Source organism: Berghia stephanieae, chromosome 4 (assembly GCF_034508935.2).
Source record: "Berghia stephanieae isolate SIO BIC M18660-M18661 chromosome 4, UCSD_Bste_1.3, whole genome shotgun sequence".
In the NCBI taxonomy this organism is placed as follows: Eukaryota; Metazoa; Mollusca; class Gastropoda; order Nudibranchia; family Aeolidiidae; genus Berghia; species Berghia stephanieae.
In genome coordinates, this window is record NC_088363.1 from 64,099,734 (window position 1) to 64,119,733 (window position 20,000).

Genomic DNA, 20,000 nt, shown 5'->3' on the forward strand with positions numbered 1-20,000 from the left:
TACTATTATTATTACTATTGTTATCATTATTATTGTTATCATTATTATTATTATTATTATTATTATTATTATTATTATTCTCAACATAATAATTATGATAATAATAATAATAATAATAATAATAATAATAATAATAATAATAATAATCATAATAATAATAATAATAATAATAATAATAATAATAATAATAATAATAATAAAATTTCGTTTCAAAACTCAAGCTCGAGTGCTTAGTGATCCTTAGCGATGATGTCCAGCACATGTTCTTATTGATCCACTTCGCTGGACTCCAGTTGTTCTTTATCAGGACAGGCCCTCCTCATACGACCAGTGTTTATATTTTTGGTCTCTAGTTATTACAGAATTTCTTTCTACTTCCATTATTTGTCTTGTCTGTTTTTAAACGAGTTCAAATTTTTTGTGTATTAGATTTGATCCGGCAAAATATTCCACAACTTAGCAACTCTTACATTAAAATAATACTTTCTAAAAATCTGTCCGTGTCTTTTGTGGACAAAGCTTTCTACTTTTCCCCCATTTATTATATCTGATTTCAGCCCACTTTTATTCACACATTTCAAGCCTCCCTGTCATAAAGCCCCACTTAGTGTATTGTATACTTCTATATCACTCGAACTATCCGGTAACTCAGTGTTTGTAATTTTAGTTTACGTAATCTGTCTTCGTAAGACACGTGTTTCATACAAAGAATTCGTAGGACAGTAGGTATTCCTTTGAAAGTCTGATACCCGGGCGCAATTGTGGGCTCATTTTAAAATTGTTGTAATGGAATTATAACACCAACAGCTTCAATGCTGTGAAATAGACACCCTCGTCTGGCGCTTCATTTTCAAATTACTTTAAGAGTCTTATAGTAATGTTTTGCACCGAGGTGATTTCAAAATCAATTGCTTTAAACGATTAAAAAAAAAAGACAATACGCCACTGAAAATTGTAACGTTTATGAGTATTACATTTTGTTTATTGTTTTCGACACTTTCTGAAAGGGTTCATTCTCGTGCTTTAAATATGACCTAATTTTCAATGGGTACCTGTAAAGCTCCATTGGTTTTGAACAAAGAATGACCGAGTTTCTTCTGAGTTTATATATGGTGTCAATAAGCTCACTTGATAATGTATTGATTATTTGCCTCGAAAAACAAATTCACAACGTTTATTGTAAGCTGAGTAGCGTTGCCAAGTTTCAATTGAATCCATACAGTAGAATCATAAACACACGTCAAAAAGCGCTCGTTTGAGTTTTGAAACGAACCATAATTACGTCAGATTTTTAACGATATGAAATAAAAACAGATATATTTTTCAAATTTCAACCAAATGCTTCAATAATTGTTAAACTTGTTATCTTCAGATTTAATTTATTTAAATTTAACATGAGAACTAATATCTTATTCATTCTTAGTTTTGCCGTCCTTGGTAAACAGAGATTGTTCTTGAAAGAGAAAAATCTAGAAAAATTAATCCATTCTCTTACATCTATTTTCATCCCCCCCCCCATTCGCTATGCTTTAACTCTATAAAATCTTTAGTTTTATCTCAACCACTTCTTTTTATGCAAACGACATTTTTCTATAACACGATTCATTTCAGTCTACAAAATAGGCACTATAAAATGCTTGGATGCAGCACCATCATCTAGCATCATAAAACTATTACAATTTCCTTTGCAAGAATAATTAATATTCACCATCAATTATCTAGACATAGGTTTAGAATTTTTCAATTTCCTTATGAAACTACATTCAATAAAAATGAGATCAAAATGATGCATCATGGACATAGTGACTTTATTTGGAAATGATCTCATGACGATTATTTTATTGACCTACTTTGACAAAACCCCATTTTAGATTTTAGCCAGAAAAATGTTTACTCATATATTTGCCGATGAATATGGCTCTCAAACCTTTTAAAAAAAATCATAAACTCGAAACTTCTTGGATGGAGTCCCGGGTTTATGATTTTTTGCAAGTTAGGGGAAATTTCCATCAATCAATAATAGGAAACAAATTTTTTTAGCCAAATTTTAAAAAGCCGTTTTGTGAGAACACGGCAGTTTAGCTGTTGGAAGAACAAAACTATGAAGGGTCGGAGCATTATGAAGATCCTTGTCGCTCACGATATTTGGTCATTGGTGAATTACAAATCTTGCCACGACTGGGATATTATTATTGCATTGTGATGTTGCAACAAATCCGAGTTTGGCTACGAATTCAAAGCTTTAAGCACAACGACCGTTGTTTTGGAGACGAGCGGCGTTAGAGTAAGATGGAAGCTCGAGGCTATCTTGTATGAAAAGATAGGTACTGCTTTTAAAGTAAATATCCCGTGATGCTAAAAACGAATATGTTGCATTAGATGACCAACAACATGCCTTTATTGAATAGTATGCAATCAACCAAAAGGCAAAAATCAACATCGTATTTTTATACAGGAGAGGGCAAACGTTATTTCTTGACTACAATGTCATTTCTTCAACAATTCGAACAGTTTGAGATATCGTCTCCCTCTCGTGTTAGCACTTTCTCAACCTTCGTCATGCGTTGCTTTAGTTTTTGTTGTGTCGTATTGAACTCGGCCAGAAGACGTGCGAATCTGGTTTGAAGGCTATCCAAGGAGGTATCGATCCTGTCCATTCGTTGGTCAATGGATTCCTGTCTCTCTTCAGCTCTGTTCATTGCAGCTTCGTCCAGTAGATTATCCTTCATTAAAATGTGTCTTCCAGCTTCCATGAGCTTTCGTTTAGCCTCTGGATATTCCCCTAAAGCATTCCATAAAGCATCTTTGGAAAGACAAAAAAGATCGGAGTATCCCAGACTTCTGACATTGGCCGTCCTCCTATTGCCAGTCTTGTTACCAACGATGTTGAGTATGCTCACCTGTCGATTAAAAAAATAGTAAAGCTTTTATCACATTGTTTATATCAAAGATATTTAAAATTGAATGAGAGTATCAATTTTTTTCTATCATCGGTGTGGTCTAAAATGTGACTTCTAGTTATCAAGTGTAGTATACCTGAATCCATTTTTATTAACAATTGCTTAAAACCGAGCAGTGCATCAAGTAAGTTTGATATTTTTTGTCATGGTGCTTACGAACAAGAACTTTTTGATATTGTCAATTTCTCGTGTTGAGCTCAAATCTGAAATATCATAAATTCAAAACAAACAAATCCACCCATTTCTAAATTGAATAAATAAATGCACGATTATACCACACATTTATACCATGCACATTGCTTTATTTATTCTCTCAGCAAGCCATAGAAATTTAATTTATGTTTCATAGAGCACACTAAACGCCTGCTACTTTTAAAAACAATAATCAACCCCTCACATCCATTATTGCTAACGATAGGTATTAACCAGTTAATTGCCATATTCTGGAAAAGCATGTATTAAAAATTTGGCCAGGAAACTCGTCCTTAAATATTGATTGATGTAAATGACCCCGTCTTGGAAAAAAACTTTCAAACCTGGGACTTCGCGATCGAGCATGTAGGACGAGACATGCCGTCTGTTAATCGATATAGCACTTCTTATTCGGACAGAGTCACGCTGTTTACGACCAGGTACTCATTTTACATCTGAATACGGTGAGAGAAGGTGAGTAAAGAGCCTTTTTCAGGACTCGACTATGCGCCGCTCATAATTTTTCAAAAGTGTGGCAGCTAACTAGTTAAATACAAATCAACGCCCTTACAATATCCATTATTGCTTTTGACCAGGAATAGGCTCCAACAGTCGTGACGTCACTTCCATCGTAATGACGCATAGTAACTTAGTAACTGGTTCTAAACTATCGGAACAATGGCGAACGCTCTTATGAAATACGTCTCCGAAGAGCATAAAGTGTACCAAGAGGAGAAAAACATTATAGATCTGATCATGTTTTGACTTTTATACATTCTGATCACATGACATGTGAAAAGTTCTAGCCAGATGAAGAGTAAAAAGTACCGATTTTCTTTGTTTAGAACCAAGCTGCTCGTTGCTGGGCGGACTTGACATTAGACTATTGAACCCAATTCATTTCCACCTCTATCCAGTCTGTGTGACGACGATTAGTGTAGATTAACTTTGTTACCAACAAGGCCATTTGGCCATCGATATCAAGCTAATGAAATCGTATGTCATGAAAAAAATCTGCTACTGCGTTACAAAACTAACAAGGAACACAAACTGTCTGGCTGCTAGTGACGAATGCTAATGTAACGTTAAAGTAAACATTACGTTGCCAGAAGCTTGTGGACCTTAAATAGATTGATCTAAAATCAATAGAGAAATATTAATGATTAAAAAAGCCTATAATATTCTTGTTGTCGACTCCGTATTCTTCTGTAAACAACAACAGACATGGCTACCCACTATATTATGTTATATCTTCTTTAACCAGTTAACTGCCGTACTCTGTAAAAACTCGTATTTAAAAATTTGGTCAGAAAACTCGTCTTCAAATATCGATCCATTTAAATGACTTCGCGGAACTCCAAGGTTTGAGAGTTTTTGACAAAATAAGGGTCATTTAAATCGATCGATATATGAAGGACGAGTTTTCTGGCCAAATTTTTAAATACCAGTTTTCCAGAGTACGGTAGTTAACTGGTTAGTAATTCTTGGTATGGAATGTAAGCGACGCAAAATGGCTCAAGAAATGGCCAAATTTTAATCATATATCTGGCATTGCATGGATTCGATCCTAGAAAGAATGAAATAATACTTTGTGTAACAATGGTTTATATTTTACAATATCGTCTAATGAATGCTAAAGACAAATATGGACTAGAAGATGAACAAGGCTGCTGATACATGCTAGGGGCAATCTCTAAAAATAGCTGGAACCTCAAAGGTCTTGAAGATTTGAATGAAGTTTATGATTATTGATTGAATGTTTTGGAAGTCAGGAAGTAATTCTTTTGCTTTGCGTGTCTGGGAGATTAATACAAACACAGGTAACGGTGTTATCATAAGATTATACGTATTATTACGTTTAGAGTCCAAGACAAGAAAATGAAATAAACATAGAGGAATAGCTGAAAATGCATTTCCTGGGTTGGAATTGATGGCGTTATAAATGGACATTTATTGAATATAGGAGTAGCACGCATGATAGACAGATGGTAGATAAGAAATAAAAATGAGATGACTCGGCTATATTATCTTGTGGTATGATCAGAGGGTTCTGGATTCGAATCCCGCTCTGAGTGGCGCATAGTATTGAGTCCTTGGAATAGGCTCTTTACTCACGTTCTCTTATCCTGACTCATGTGAAAAATGAGTTCCTGGACGTTAACAGCATTTACTCTGTCTGAAAAAAGGTTTATTATCGCCTAACTGGCGCCATGTGTCGTCCTATGTATAGTATTGCTGTGAGAGAACGATCTCCTGTAATACGGTTTGAGCACGTTTAGTTGACATTGCTCTAATTTAATGCTCAAGTTTTAAAAAAAATGTGCATCGTATAATAGGTAAAAATGGAGAGTAGGATAAGTAAAATTGAAAGAAGAAAAAGATGCAAAGATTTGAGGGATATATATATATATATATATATATATATATATATATATATATATATATATATATATATATATATATAATTCAGATGTTTACCACGATATTGAAGTCTACATTAATTTTTCAGGCCATCATCAGGACTGTTTAGTAGGAGATGAGTCAAAGTTGGTGCTATCAACATGTCGAGCACTCTGCAGCATTTTTGTATCATAGCACGATTATATATATATATATATATATATATATATATATATATATATATATATATATATATATATATATAAACTAAAAACCATGAAATAATAGTGCTCAACTTTCTGATTAAAGGAGTTATTTATAAAATATTTCAAGTATAATTATGATCAACTTCTACAATAATGTTTTGAGCATTCGCTCTCATCAGGAAGTGATTATATATATATATATATATATATATATATATATATATATATATATATAAAGGAAGGGAGAGGGAATAATAACAGTAGAGAGAAAGAAAGGGGATTTCACAGATAGAACAAAAGAAAATGAAGAGAGAGAGAGAGAGAGAGAGAGAAAGAGAGAGAGAGAGAGAGAGAGAGAGAGAGAGAGAGAGAGAGCTGTGAGGAAGATTATGGTAAAATTGTAAAGTTGATTATTTATTCAAATGATCTCACGTAGAAGATCTGTGCTTACATTCCATATTTGGTCTTAATCTTTTATCCACACACACACACACACACATACACACACACCCCCCCCCACACACACACACATACACACAAGGAAACATTTTTAGAAGAACACACTCACCTCGCCAAAAACGCTTCCTTCACTCAGAGTTGCGTAGACGGTGGATCCATCATCGCCAACCACACTCAATTTCCCACGTTTGACTATGTACATCTCTCGACCAATATCTCCTTTCCGACAAATGTAATCCCCGGGACTGAACACTTGCAATCGAAGTTTTAGCACAAGCTCCACAAGGAGCCCAGGTTCACAGTCCTGAAATATACTCACTCTTTTCAACGTATCCAAATGTACATGAATAGCCATTTCGGCTTTCAATTTGTCTGGAAGAGCTGATAAAACTTCCTCCTCGTTTAGAGATTGCTTGTTAGTCCAAAGGTAATCAAACCACTTAATCACACGTTCTTCCAACTCTTTACTGACTTTTCTGAACTCCATATACTGTTTAACTCCATCCATTTTTTGCTGGAATTCTGATCTTGCAGCGTTCATATTCGTTATCATGCTACCGACATTACCGACAATAGTAGCGAATATGAGAACTCCAATGAGGAAATCAACAACAACAAAGAGATACTCTACATCTTTCTCGGGCTGAGGAGTTTCCCCAATAGTCGTTAGTGTCAATGTCGACCAATAAAAACTGTATATATATTTTCGAGAGAGCTGCTCGTTCCCGCCTGTAAGATTCCCATAAACCCATCCGTCGGAGCCGAAGCCCAATGAAGCACTGATAGCAAAGTAAATACAAGCATTCCAGTGAATAATTATAAGGATGTATAGAACAAGATGTAGAATTCGAAACATATTGGTGAAGCTCGTCCTCGTTTCTGTTCTGTCGAAGAACTCGAGAAGTCTTCGAATTCTAAGAAGACGATTGAAACGGACGTAGGGTATACCCAGACCTCCGTTGAGAAAATAAAATAAGTCAGTGGGTAGTAAGCTGGCAATATCCACGTAAAATCCCCGAGTGTGCATGTAGTTCTTTCGTAATTTAATGGGATCAACAACCATAAGGCCTTGTTCAAGGTAGCCTGGGTGGAGAAGGATAGAAAAAAAAAACCGAGGATTACACATTAAACTATGTTGGGTCATGTTTTGAAAGCAGATCATGTTAAATCTGACTGACTTTTCCGGATTCACATTGAGGTTAACTATATTAAATATTTAATTACTTGTAAATTCTTGATATTTTTATACATCTTAAAGAATAAAAAACAAACAACCAAACAAACGAAACAAAACAAAAAACCCACAGAAAACAAAACAAAACAATTGAAAACCAAAACAAAACAAAAACAAGCAAACAGAAAAACCCCATCCATTTCTGTTAAACGATTCACGATTCACGTAGAAAGTTTTGGGAAATTCTTTCCAGTTTTTATCCCAGGTATTTGATTTTTTTTTAGATAAAAAGAAATATTCCTCTTTTTTAATAACTGACGAATCACGATTGGGGTCCTGATGACTGCCGAAATCCACCAAAATCTAAAGAAATTCTCAGAAATATACCGAAGTATACAGAAATTCAACGAAATCTACCAAAAATCCACTCCTTGGTAAACTAGAGACTATGTGAGATGGGCACCAGTGATTGAACCAGATACTCAAGGAGATGGGCACCATTGGGGAATGAACCAGAGACTATGGGAGGTGGGCATCAGTGAGGAGTGAACTGGAGACTACGTGAGGTGGGTACCAGTGGGAAGTGAACCCAGAACTATGTGAAGTGGGCACCAGTGGAGAGCGAACCAAAGACTATGGGAGATGGGCACCAGTGGGGAGTGAACCCAGAACTGAGTGAGGTGGAAGCCAGTGGGAATTGTACCAGAGACTATGGGAAATGGTCACCAGTGGGGAGTGAACCAGCGACTATGGGAGGTGGGCACCAGTGGGGAGTGAACCAGATACTATAGGAGTGGGTACCAGGTTCACTTCAAACAGGTGCCCCCCCCCAACAATATTATTTGGTTCACTTCCCACAGGTGCCCGCCTCACAAAGTTCTGGGTTCAATCCTGGCTGATACTCGTAGTCTCTGTTTCCCACCCCATTGTTACCCACCTCCCATAGTCTCCAGCTCAATCCCCACTGGTGCTCTGCTCCCATAGTCTATGGTTCACTCCACCTTGGTGTTCACCTCACACAGTTCTAGGTTTATTCTCCACTGGTGCCCGCCTCCCATAGTCCAAGCTGGTCTCCTACTGGCGCCCGCCTCACACATTTATGGGTTCACTCCCCACTGATTCCCACCTCCCACAGTTTCCTGTTCACTCCTGTTCATTGGTGTCCACCTAGCATAGTTCCGGATTCACTTCCCACTTTTTTTCATGGGCAGTTTCTCTAGGATGGTTCCATTATAATTAGGAAAATTTAACGAAAAATTCCAAACCTGAGTCGATAACTAAGCAAAAACAAAACAAAAAAGAAACACCTCCCCCAAATAAATAAATAACTCCCCTCCCAAAAAACAAACAAACAAAAAAACAAAACATAACAACAAAAAAAAGCAAACAAAAAAAAAAAACAACATACAAAAACATAAACAAAAACAAAAACAAAATCAAAAATAACCCCCCCCCAAACAAACAACAAAAAAACAAAAATAAAGGTACAAATATAATTTCTACGGACGAGACTCTTCTAACATAGCTCTTTTCTCATCATACATTAGAACATTTGAATAAATCACTACATCGTCCGCTTTGCGAGAGCCGCCAACATAGTCCCAAGTCAGATTTATGAGTGGGGTCTAATCTTTAATTGTCAAGCCCTGTGAATGTTAAGTGACAATAGGCCAAAATAATGAGGTTATTTTCGGCCGCGAACATATGAATGATTAAAGAACAATTAAGTTCTAATAGGAAATCAATGGCCTAAAACACGCAAGTAATTTTAAATCAAATTTTAACACACAAAACGTAATTCAACCCAGTCTTGACAGCCCCAATAAGGAGATAGCTGTCGGTGATTCCGCAATTTAAAACGTATAATAAAACAGGAACTAGCTAACAAGAAAAAAACTTTGCCAAGTGATCATCACTGTATACTGTTGAATGTCAATTGTCAATGTCGTTGCTAATAAAGTAAAGAAATTGTAAAGACTGAAGGATATAGAGAAACAGCAATCGAAAGCCTATACTCACCAACAGACACACCATTCCTGAAGATAATGAACATAGATTGAAGAAAGAAAGTTTTAGCTTGTATTCACTTATGGACCTTTTTGTTTTCTTAATGTGAGAATTAAAAAAATGTATGCGAGATTGATAGGTGTGGATGAAAAGTCTTGACGCCTAACGGATATTTCCAATTATATTGAACGCTTCAAGTGACAATCTACTGAATAAATTACGTCACCAATTTGCTTTTAGCTGTGTTTTATAAAAGGATTCCTATTCCAACATGTAGATCGAAGAAATTACTTAAAAGGAATCATGCATCAAACAGCAGGTTGCAATTGAGTTCCTTACAGCAGAGAGAGATGTGTGCTCCTGAACATTCATGAATGGCTGGAACGTGTTTATTGTGAATGGTTTTTGGCATTAGAACAGTTCAAAGTTAGATGAAGTGTTATACTGGAACCGATGCTGTATTAACCAACGTATTAATGACCAGGCTCGCATTTTTGTCCACAAACTGCATCAACTTAAGTAAATCAACAAAAAAGAAATTACAAACTAATCCAAATCCTCGTCGGATAAATACAAAAAAAGATTAAGATGCTACAAAGAAGAGCCCGTTTCGTTATTGGCGATTTTGACAGAAGACAGCGTTGAAACCATGCATACCAACTTTCAATGGACAACCCTGGAAGAACGAAGAAAGCATACTAAAGCAACTACGCTAAACCGTGCTATACATAAGTTGATTGAAGTTCCTCACGTCCTTGAACCTACAACAAGTGGAAAAACCAGAGGACACGATCACATATTCCAAATTCCACTCTCAAGAGGGCAATGCCATGAACAGTCATTTTTTTCCATTAACGATTTGAATTTGGAACAGCCTGCTTGCGGATGTAGTTAGCTCTGAAAACCTTTAAATAGTTCAGAGACAGAAGCGCTTCTGTGTCACTCTAAACACCAATATGCACAACAAAGCCTGCGAAAATACACCCCAGGTGGTTTGCAGGTGTGGAGGAAGAAGAAGAAGATACACAATCGGACAATTCGCAAAGGCTTGAAAATCCAAAGGAAAGAGTTGGATATATTATTTGAGACTTCCTGAGTTACGAAAAGAAGCCCGGTCACGCATATGTCAACAGCACCTTAACAGATATTTCACTGGGTTTAAAACGAAAATAAAAACACTCACTAATGATAATGATCTTTATACCCTCACAAACCCTGCCTCTTGTCAGAGACCAACAGAATTAAAATTTATTTTCTGTTTATGAATGAAATGGATCCAATTTTAATACAATTTAAAGTATATTCAGCCCAACATTCAATGTTTAAGCACTGCATTTTGTCACTGACAGCCTCTCCAATGAAATACTAACAGGACTAGGTGTTAGCCTATGTATTAGGTAAAAGAAGAAAAGAAATTGGACACAATAATTATACCATCATACCTGTTCTGAACTGAATGAATATATCAAGAGCGTAGACAAAATCACTAATGTAGTCAAGGCAAAGCCACAGAATGTAGTAACGTGTCTGGAGCTCCACAAAGACAGACCGGAAAATGATGAAGACGACGTTGTATAGCACTGCCAGGGATATGACGGCCAGCCATCTGTAGTAGAAGGAGTCTGAAGGGTCCACGTAGAAATGGGTCCAGTACCTGAACAATCAAGAAATGAACATTTGAATTATTGAACAAGATCAGTCGATACAAAAATAAAAACTGTTCATGGAACATTTTATTTTTCTACTAAGAGCTGTTTTGGGGCGTAATATGGACATTAAAGATTTGCCATTATGAAGAAGACAAAGAAGTAATCCTGATTGTCACACCCTTTACACTACAATCAACATCAGACATAACCAGGAATTCCAAGTATTTTATTGCAAAGGGTTGAATCAGTCTGTAATATACAAAGACTGACTAAAATATCCCGTCTTCATCACTTAAAATTATTTTTGAAGAGCAACCTTCGATCGTAACACCACACTTACTTAGTATAAAGTATGTAATGGCCAATAAGTATTGACAGAACATTGTTGATGACAATCAATTATTGTGACGTCGACTTTCTAAAAATAAATAAATGAATAAGGCTGCGCCCCATGGACGCTTGCCGTGAACGTGTGCGTTACTTCGAGTTTGTCAGTCTGTTCCTATTATCCAGTTAGTAATCTGCCTCCATAAATCTCTGTCTTGTGCAAGTGTTCTTAGACATCTAGAATATTAATCATCTTTCACCAAATTATCCTTAGGCAATTAAGCTACCCGTTTATGTGTCTATTGATTACTATTTATTTAGCGGGGAGATGCGATGAGGATTACAGGGAAACGCATACGTTTTATAACTGAAGAGGCAGGGCTTATAAATTGCCTTTCCAATGAACGGGATGGGGGTATATTTTTTCCTACCAATATAAGATGCGGAGTGTCATAGGAAACGATAGTTATACATAATATACTCTCATACCATATAACACTATGGGGTCCAATGATCTCATTCCGACCGTATGGGCTACACAAAGGACGTATTGATTGTACACAGTGTCGTAGTACTTTTTTGCAGAATAAAATGGCAAGTAAAAATAAAGGGAAACTATTCCTTTTTTTCCTTAGTGCTCTGGTAAATAAGAAATTAATTTAGTGTTCTATTTCAAACAACAGAAGCCGGCGTCGAGTGTACGCCACAATAAAAGATTATTACGGTATGTTGCTGAAAACAAAAAAACCCAAATGAAATCAATAGCGACAATACAGTTGTCTTTTGACGCCATTATGAATCTGTTGTTACTTTGGTCATTAAGAAAAGACTGAATGAACCATGACCCCACCATCTTTAATATAAATGTCTAACAGCCAAAATAATCTGGCCTCCAGATTTTGAAGCTCGCTCTATAATTTTCAACAGAGATGATATAAACGAGTGGCTAAACCCAATGAATATTCTGATAGGTTAAAATGAGTAGCGCTAGAGTAATTGATTTCAGATAGGCTACTCTTGGTAACAGCAAATCATTAGATTTCAAAATTAAACTATTTTTAGTCCCAACTCAAATTTCACCAACAAATCTAAAACAAAATCTTAAAAATACCAATAGACTGAAAAATAGACATTTGTGATTCACTTTTTTAAAACTAAGGATTATTTATCAACTTGAAAGACCTCTTGGGCATGTCTTGCCCATTTTCGTCGTATACCATAATGCCGGAGTATTTTCCATAGGAACTCTCTGTTTAAGCTGTCAAAAGCTTTTTAGAAATCGACAAATATGGTGTAGAGGGTAAATATGAGGTCACTACATGACTTCCCTTTTCTGAACCCCGCTTGCTCTTTTTAAAGTATGTCTTCAATGTGAGGTGAGAGTCAGAATGATTCTATTAAAAATATTGCTCTTTACGGACAGGAGTGTGATTCGCGCCAGATAGCACAATTTCCAAGGTCTCCTTTCTTGGCTATTTTATGGATACTGCCTTTCTGACAATCCTCTGGTATTTATTCCTGGTGAACAATTTACTGATAATTTTGGACATTTCTTGGGTGTCTGATTTAAACATTTTCGCACTGATTCTGTCAATTCCACTTCTTTGTTGTTGTATTGCCTCGTGCACCTCGTGCTCTGTGATTGGGCCAAGATTAACCGCCATGTCTGTTTCTGCTTCTGGGATATATGTGTAAAAAGATGGGTCTGGTCTGTTCAAAAGATTTGCGAAATATGTCTTCATCTTTCAGTTTTCTTCTTTTCGTCTGTGATGACACTTCCATCTTGGGATTTTAATGATTTCTCTTGACCAAAACTTCTGTTTTCCGAGAGCTTTTATGTAATTTTGTATAGGTTTTTTGAGTCTTGTCTTACAACTGCATTTTCTGCTTCAGTTGCTAAATTTTCTGCATAATCTCTTTTATCTTTCCTTGTAGATTATTTCGCGGCTTTATCCTTCAATGAGTATTCACTTGATAGCCTTTCTTTCAGCCGGGGGGATTTAGCGTTCAAGAGATTTACTTAGATTGATTTTCTTTGGTTAATGAGCTCCCATGACCTTGCTGATATCTAATTCTCTGTATTGGATTCATTGTGTTCTAAGTATTCTGTGGCAGTTTCCTGCATGGCATGGTTGAAATCTTGGATTGCCATGAGTATAATATCTTGCTTTGCACTGAATCTGTTTTTATTTTACTGAGATATTGAACTGGGATTTTCAATTAATCTGTGTTACAATGTTTCTTCTTTTGTTCTGCAATTTTTATTTTCCTCAATTATATATAAATTTTGGCTGTGACAAGATGGTGGTCACTTCAAATGTCTGCCAATCGCCTGACTCTGACATCCTTTAAGCTGCTCTTCCATTTTATGTAGATCATTATATATGAACTCCCTGACTTTCTGTTTTGCCATCTGGTGATTTCCAGGTCATTTTATGAATGCTTTTATGTAGGAAGAACGTTCTATCAATAATGAGGTTGTGTTCTTCACAAAATTCTGTTAGTCTATTTCCATTATCGTTCATTATCTCTATACCTTTCTTTCCAACTGATTTGGTTTCTTCTTCACCGTTATTATGACTCTTGCGTTTAGGTGTCCAATGATCATGGGCATATCGTGTATTGGTATATTTTCAACAGCCATTCTTAAAATATCATAGAATGTTTCCTTGTTTTCTTCATATGCATCCTCTGTAGGTGCGTAACATGTGAGGATTGAGAATTTGGTGTATTATGAGCTGTGTTTTGTTTATAGAATTCTTCCATTGCCACGTGTTGGTAGAAAAGAAAAATAATTTTAATTCATAATTCATGCTGCCATAGTTAGAAAATGGCTGTTAAATCCATTCTTTCGTGAATTATTTAAACCTTTTTGTTTATGTGAGCCTTAAGGTTTTCTCATTGTTACAGGACTGTTAATCCCATATTTAGGGCAGTTTTTATATAACTGGCACGCTTTTGTTAAAATTTGCTCTGCATATTATGTACAGTGCTGTAGGACCATTGATTTACTGAAATATATAAATTTTGTCCTTTTTTTATTCATACGTTACCAATAGAATAAACCTTTAAAATGAGTTAAGATTATTATTTTGGTCTCTTGTCACAAACATTTCATAGTGGCTGGTTGACTAAAGATGAGACCCCATCTCATAAATGTGACTTGCGAGTGTGATTCGGGCGTTCGCAAATCGGACGATGTAATGATTTATACAAAAGTTAATTATTTGAAAATGGTGCTACACTGAGGTCTTGTCATTACAGATTAAATAGGATTCAACAGTCGTGACGTCACTTCCCTCTTAATGACGCATAGTAACTTAGTAACTGGTTCTAAACCATCGGAACAATGGCGGACGCCCTTATGAAATACTCCTCAGACGAGCATAAAGGTGTATCCAGAGGAGAAAAACATTATAAATCTGATCATGTTTTGACTTTTATACATTCTGATCACATGACACATGAAAAAGTTCTAGCCAGCATGAAGAATAAAAAGTACCGATTCTCTATGTTTAGAACCAAGCTGCTCGTTGCTGGTCGGATGTGACATCAGACTATTGAATGCCAAGTCAGAGTTTTGGAGGTTCACGCCCACCTTCCCGCCACTTAACTCTCTCCTTACCGACCATTTTCAGTTTTTTCCCAAAATGGCGGGCTTACCCAGCAGAAAAATTGATTTTTTAAACGCAAACAATTTAATTAAACAACGATCATTGTGATGTGCAAAATATATCTGAAGAAGAAAAATGTATATTCTGTCGTAACAAATGTGAAGTTTTTGCTGTAGGTGGTAAGGAGAGGATAAATGCGCCTTTTTCTTGCCCGATTATACCTTAGGTTCTGTTATTTCTCGTTCAATTTTCCTTTTTATAACGGACCAATCAAGGAACAATTGCCCCCGCACGTATTTCAATACTTCTCCTTTAAAGTCGTTGACGGGTTATATTTAATGTAGCACATTGTTCACTAATACTTGTACAAGTAAAATAGTGTACTTCCGGAAATTTCCAATTACCACTATTCGTATTAGATGAAAATAAACGGATGCTTAAAATCTTAGATCGCATACATTGAAATTTGAAAAATCGGCTATTTAATTATTTAAAAAAAAAAAGTTTGAAGAAAAGATCTATGCCGTTTTGTGCAATTTGACCAGCCGTATATGATTGACGTCTGTTGATTATTGAAGACACACATACACTCACACACACACTCACACACACACATACACACACACTCACACACACACACACACTGCGACACCACGTTGATTGAGTGGGTGGCGCCAATGATTGGACTGGATAGACAATAAATAAGATATCTGTCTGACCTTAATTGGATGTGACAAAGCGTTTTAAATTAGACTACACATCAACCGTTTGTCGGTTGCATTGAACTAGAGCAAGTCATAAATCCTCTATAATGTAAAGGCTTGTTCCCAATATAGTCTTCGGATCCGGAACAAGAATTTCAGAATTACGGTGTACCGGTTAAAAAGAAAAAAAAATCCGTCTTCGGGCGACCTGTTCAGATAATTTTTTTCTTTTTTCTTTTTTTCCCTTATTTTTTTCTTTTTTTTTCTCTTTCCCCCTTTTTTCTCTTTTTTCCTTTATCTTCCCCCTTTTATTAAAAAAAAATAGAACCACCTGGATTGTGGAGATCCGGGTTAAGAGACCTGACTGGATATGCAAGATATAGAATACTATAATAATTCAAGCTTAATTCAAGCTCCTTAAAACGTCGAGCGCTCTAAAGATTCGTGAACATCAATATCTCACGATATATATATATATATATATATATATATATATATATATATATATATATATATATATATATAAATCTATCTATCTATCTATCTATCTATCTATCTATCTATCTATCTATCTATCTATCTATCTATCTATCTATCTATCTATCTATCTATCTATCTATCTATCTATCTATCTATCTATCTATCTATCTAGTAAGATATTGATGATCACGAATATATATATATATATATATATATATATATATATATATCGTGAGATATTTATGCGGACATATATATATATATATATATATATATATGTGTGTGTGTGTGTGTGTGTATGTGTGTGTGTGAGAGGGCAAGATGGCTCAGCGGTACGTTCTTTACTTCGTACCCAAAAGGTACCGAGTACTGGGTTATTCCAGTCTTTCCTAGGAATAGACCATAAAGTCAAATTTCCCCTTGGGGCTGAATAAAGGGAACTTTTTTAAAATTAAAAAATAAGTTTTAGTCATGTTCAAAAGAAACTAGACAGTTTGTATTTGACATGAGATAAAAGAAAGTGGTATCATGTGTTATATATCTTAAAGAATTAGATCCATTATTCTTTCTATCGATGCCTTTTTTGACACAGGTGCGGACCGCCAAACTTGTCGCTTCCAAAGTTACATTTTGAGAATTTGCACCCAAAAGATACATTGTCTAGTTTCTTTTGTAAAACTATATATATATATATATATATATATATATATATATATATATATATATATATATATAATATATATATATATATATATATATATATATATATATATATATATATATATATATATATATATATATATATATATGTGTGTGTGTGTGTGTATGTGTGTGTGTGTGTGTGTGTGTGCGTGCTCTTTTTCATTCTCAATGGAACGCCATGACACGTTAGATGTACCGACCTTCCGAACACCCAGCTTTGACATCCCCGATTTCTATACAACTACGAATCTGTCGAAATGCATTTGACAGATAACTGCTTTTAATTCCGTTGTTATTGGATTGAACTGACCCTTGATTTGTATGAGCTTGGAGCCTTCTTGACAGATATCGAGGAGCATTTTAATCGATTGATTTTCGAATTTTAAGTTTTGTTTGCAAACTGATTTTTGTTCTCTTTTTTTCTCGAGAGTCTTTGTCTTTGGTCAAATCATTTTTTGGGATATTTTTAGAAGCATATCAAAATGTCTCTTCAAGTTATCAAAGGGTCATCAACCATTTCAATATGTGGTAAACTTTACCAGAAGCGAAATCAAATTAACTCCTCGGAAGGCCCAAGTTTGAGAGTTTTTTCCAAGATGAGGGTCATTTAAATCGATTGATATTTGACGGACGAGTTTTCTTGCCAAATTATTTAATACGTCTCTTTTCGGGGTACGGCAGTTAACTGGTTAAATACTGAACACCGCGACCTACAGAAGGAATGGAAAGTTAAAGGAAGCTGAGATGACGGATGGACTAATGGAATGGTAGAGGCGTGACTGCCAGCGATATGATGGGCTGGACTTGTGACAGATTGATATGCAGGGCCATAATAACCAATGCCAATCTCATGGTGACAATGATGATGATGATGATGATGATGATTGATCATCATGATGATAATGATGACGACGAAGATGATGATGATGATGATGATGATGATGATGATGATGATGATGATGCTGATGATGGTGTGAATGATGATGGTGATGACACTCATGATGATCATGATGACGGCTTATCTAATCTTTTAGAAGTAGGAATTTGTATCAGGTGTAATGCTTTTAAAACAAGCTAAATGGATTATAAATTGCATTTCACTCATGTCAGAAGCCACCTTGCCTTTACGTAGTAATTAACTCTCTCCTTACCGATCATATTCAGTATTTTCCCAATAATGGCAGGCTTACCCAGCAGAAAAATTGCTTTTTGCTTTGAAACTCAAACAAAATCTCCACAAAACAACTTTATGTTCTTATTAATTAAACAAAGATCATTCTTCAAAGTTTGTGATGTACAAAACAAATGTGAAAAAGAAAAAAAATGTATATTGTGACGATTTTGCTGTAGGTGGTAAGGAGAGGGTTAAATATATCCCTCCATTCACCCTTCAACTGCAACATTACTGGATACATAGAAAACCGCATTATTATTCACTTTTCAACAAATCCCACCAACAGCTCAAGTAACCGCCTCTCCCTCACTTTTTACCCAAATCCCCCCCCCATATATTCCTGCTGACGAAGCCTTACATCATTAATGAAAAGGAGAACCCGTAACCAGGCAAGACTTTAATTTCATTAGCTCATCCTCATCTCGGGACGTAGGCATAGCCGACATCTAATCGGATCTAGTCAACCAATGAACAGTCATCGATGGGTTTTCCCCTCCCGCCACGACAGCATCAGAGCAAAACACAGGAAGGAAATATTCTGGGTGGCTTTTGACGTTAAGTAAATATGGATGGACAACTCTTGTTATGGCATTTGGTAATGGGGTTGATATTTTTTTCTTTGCTGGTCCAAGCATGATTAATTGGGTAAGTTGAAAGTGACCAGGCGCTGGGTGACGATCCAAATGTACTTAATTACGAGTCCGGTGATCCGAATTGCTGTGGTCCAGAAGTGTTAATCTACTCATTCCTAAAAAAAGAAAGGTATAACAATAATATCGGCTTTACGCAAATAAATTATGACGTCAGACTGCCAAGACTCTATAGAAGGAACAAAGTTGACGTCACTCATCTCTTTGGTATTGTTTTTAGCCAGCCATTTTATGAGTGGTTCTCACTAAATTCTATCAGACTATAAACGGTAAAGTTGTGTGTTGGTACGTTTTATCCGGCCGGCGGGTGTTGTGAGTATTTTGGCTAAACGGAAAACATTACTTTTAATCAAACAAGGAGGACGACATTACACTATATAATTAAAAAAAGACAAGATAAAATCTTTTAAAGGAATGGTTTGAGGGAATTCTTTGATTTTTAAGTATTGTGATAAGAACTTTGTTCTCGTTGCGCGTTCGCTGAATTCCAAAACATAGGTATCTTATTTCCCGTAATTTGGTAGCTTGCTTCCTCCTCCTCCTCCTCCTCCTCCTCCTCCTCCTCCTCCTTCTTCTTCTTCTTCTTCTTCTTCTTCTTCTTCTTCTTCTTCTCTTCTTCTCTTCTTCTTCTTTCTCTTCATTCTCCTCCTCCTCCTCCTCCTCCTCCTCCTCCTCCTCCTCCTCTTCTTCTTCTTCTTCTTCTTCTTCTTCTTCTTCTTCTTCTTTTTCTTCTTCTTCTTCTTTTCTTATTTTACTTATTCTCCTCCTCCTCCTCCTCCTCCTCCTCCTCCTCCTCCTTCTTCTTCTTCTTCTTCTTCTTCTTCTTCTTCTTCTTCTTCTTCTTCTTCTTCTTCTTCTTCTTCATCTTCTTCTTCTTCTTTCTCTTCATTCTCCTCCTCCTCCTCCTCCTCCTCCTCCTCCTCCTCCTCCTCCTCTTCTTCTTCTTCTTCTTCTTCTTCTTCTTCTTCTTCTTCTTCTTCTTTTTCTTCTTCTTCTTCTTCTTTTCTTATTTTACTTATTCTCCTCCTCCTCCTCCTCCTCCTCCTCCTCAACATCTTCATAAAATTAATATTTAATAAATTGAGTAGCACTGTTGATGCGCATAGCCACAATAAAAATAAATTATGGTACCTTATATATATTAATCCTTTAACCTGTTAATTGCCATACGCTGGGAATTACGCATTTATAAATTTGGCCAAAAACCACATCCTTCAAATATCGATCGATTGAAATGACCGTCATCTTGGTAAAACCCCGCAAATCTGGGTTATTGCAAGTGCCAGGTATGAGATTTTTTGC

The 20,000-nt window shown here is 35.9% G+C and overlaps 1 protein-coding gene across 1 annotated transcript in view; it reads right to left on the reverse strand.

Annotated features, from left to right (window-relative positions):
• Nucleotides 1-1,433: 1,433 nt before the first annotated feature.
• The window catches only part of LOC144972070 (cyclic nucleotide-gated channel alpha-3-like), a 57,952-nt gene continuing 39,385 nt past the window's right edge, over nucleotides 1,434-20,000 (reverse strand). The window contains exons 3-5 of the mRNA XM_078913158.1: nucleotides 10,841-11,052; nucleotides 6,327-7,300; nucleotides 1,434-2,900 (exon numbers count right to left, since the gene is read on the reverse strand). Of these exons, the coding sequence (XP_078769284.1) occupies nucleotides 2,496-2,900; nucleotides 6,327-7,300; nucleotides 10,841-11,052 (1,591 nt within the window). The 3' untranslated portion in view covers nucleotides 1,434-2,495. The remainder of the gene's footprint in view (nucleotides 2,901-6,326; nucleotides 7,301-10,840; nucleotides 11,053-20,000) is intronic.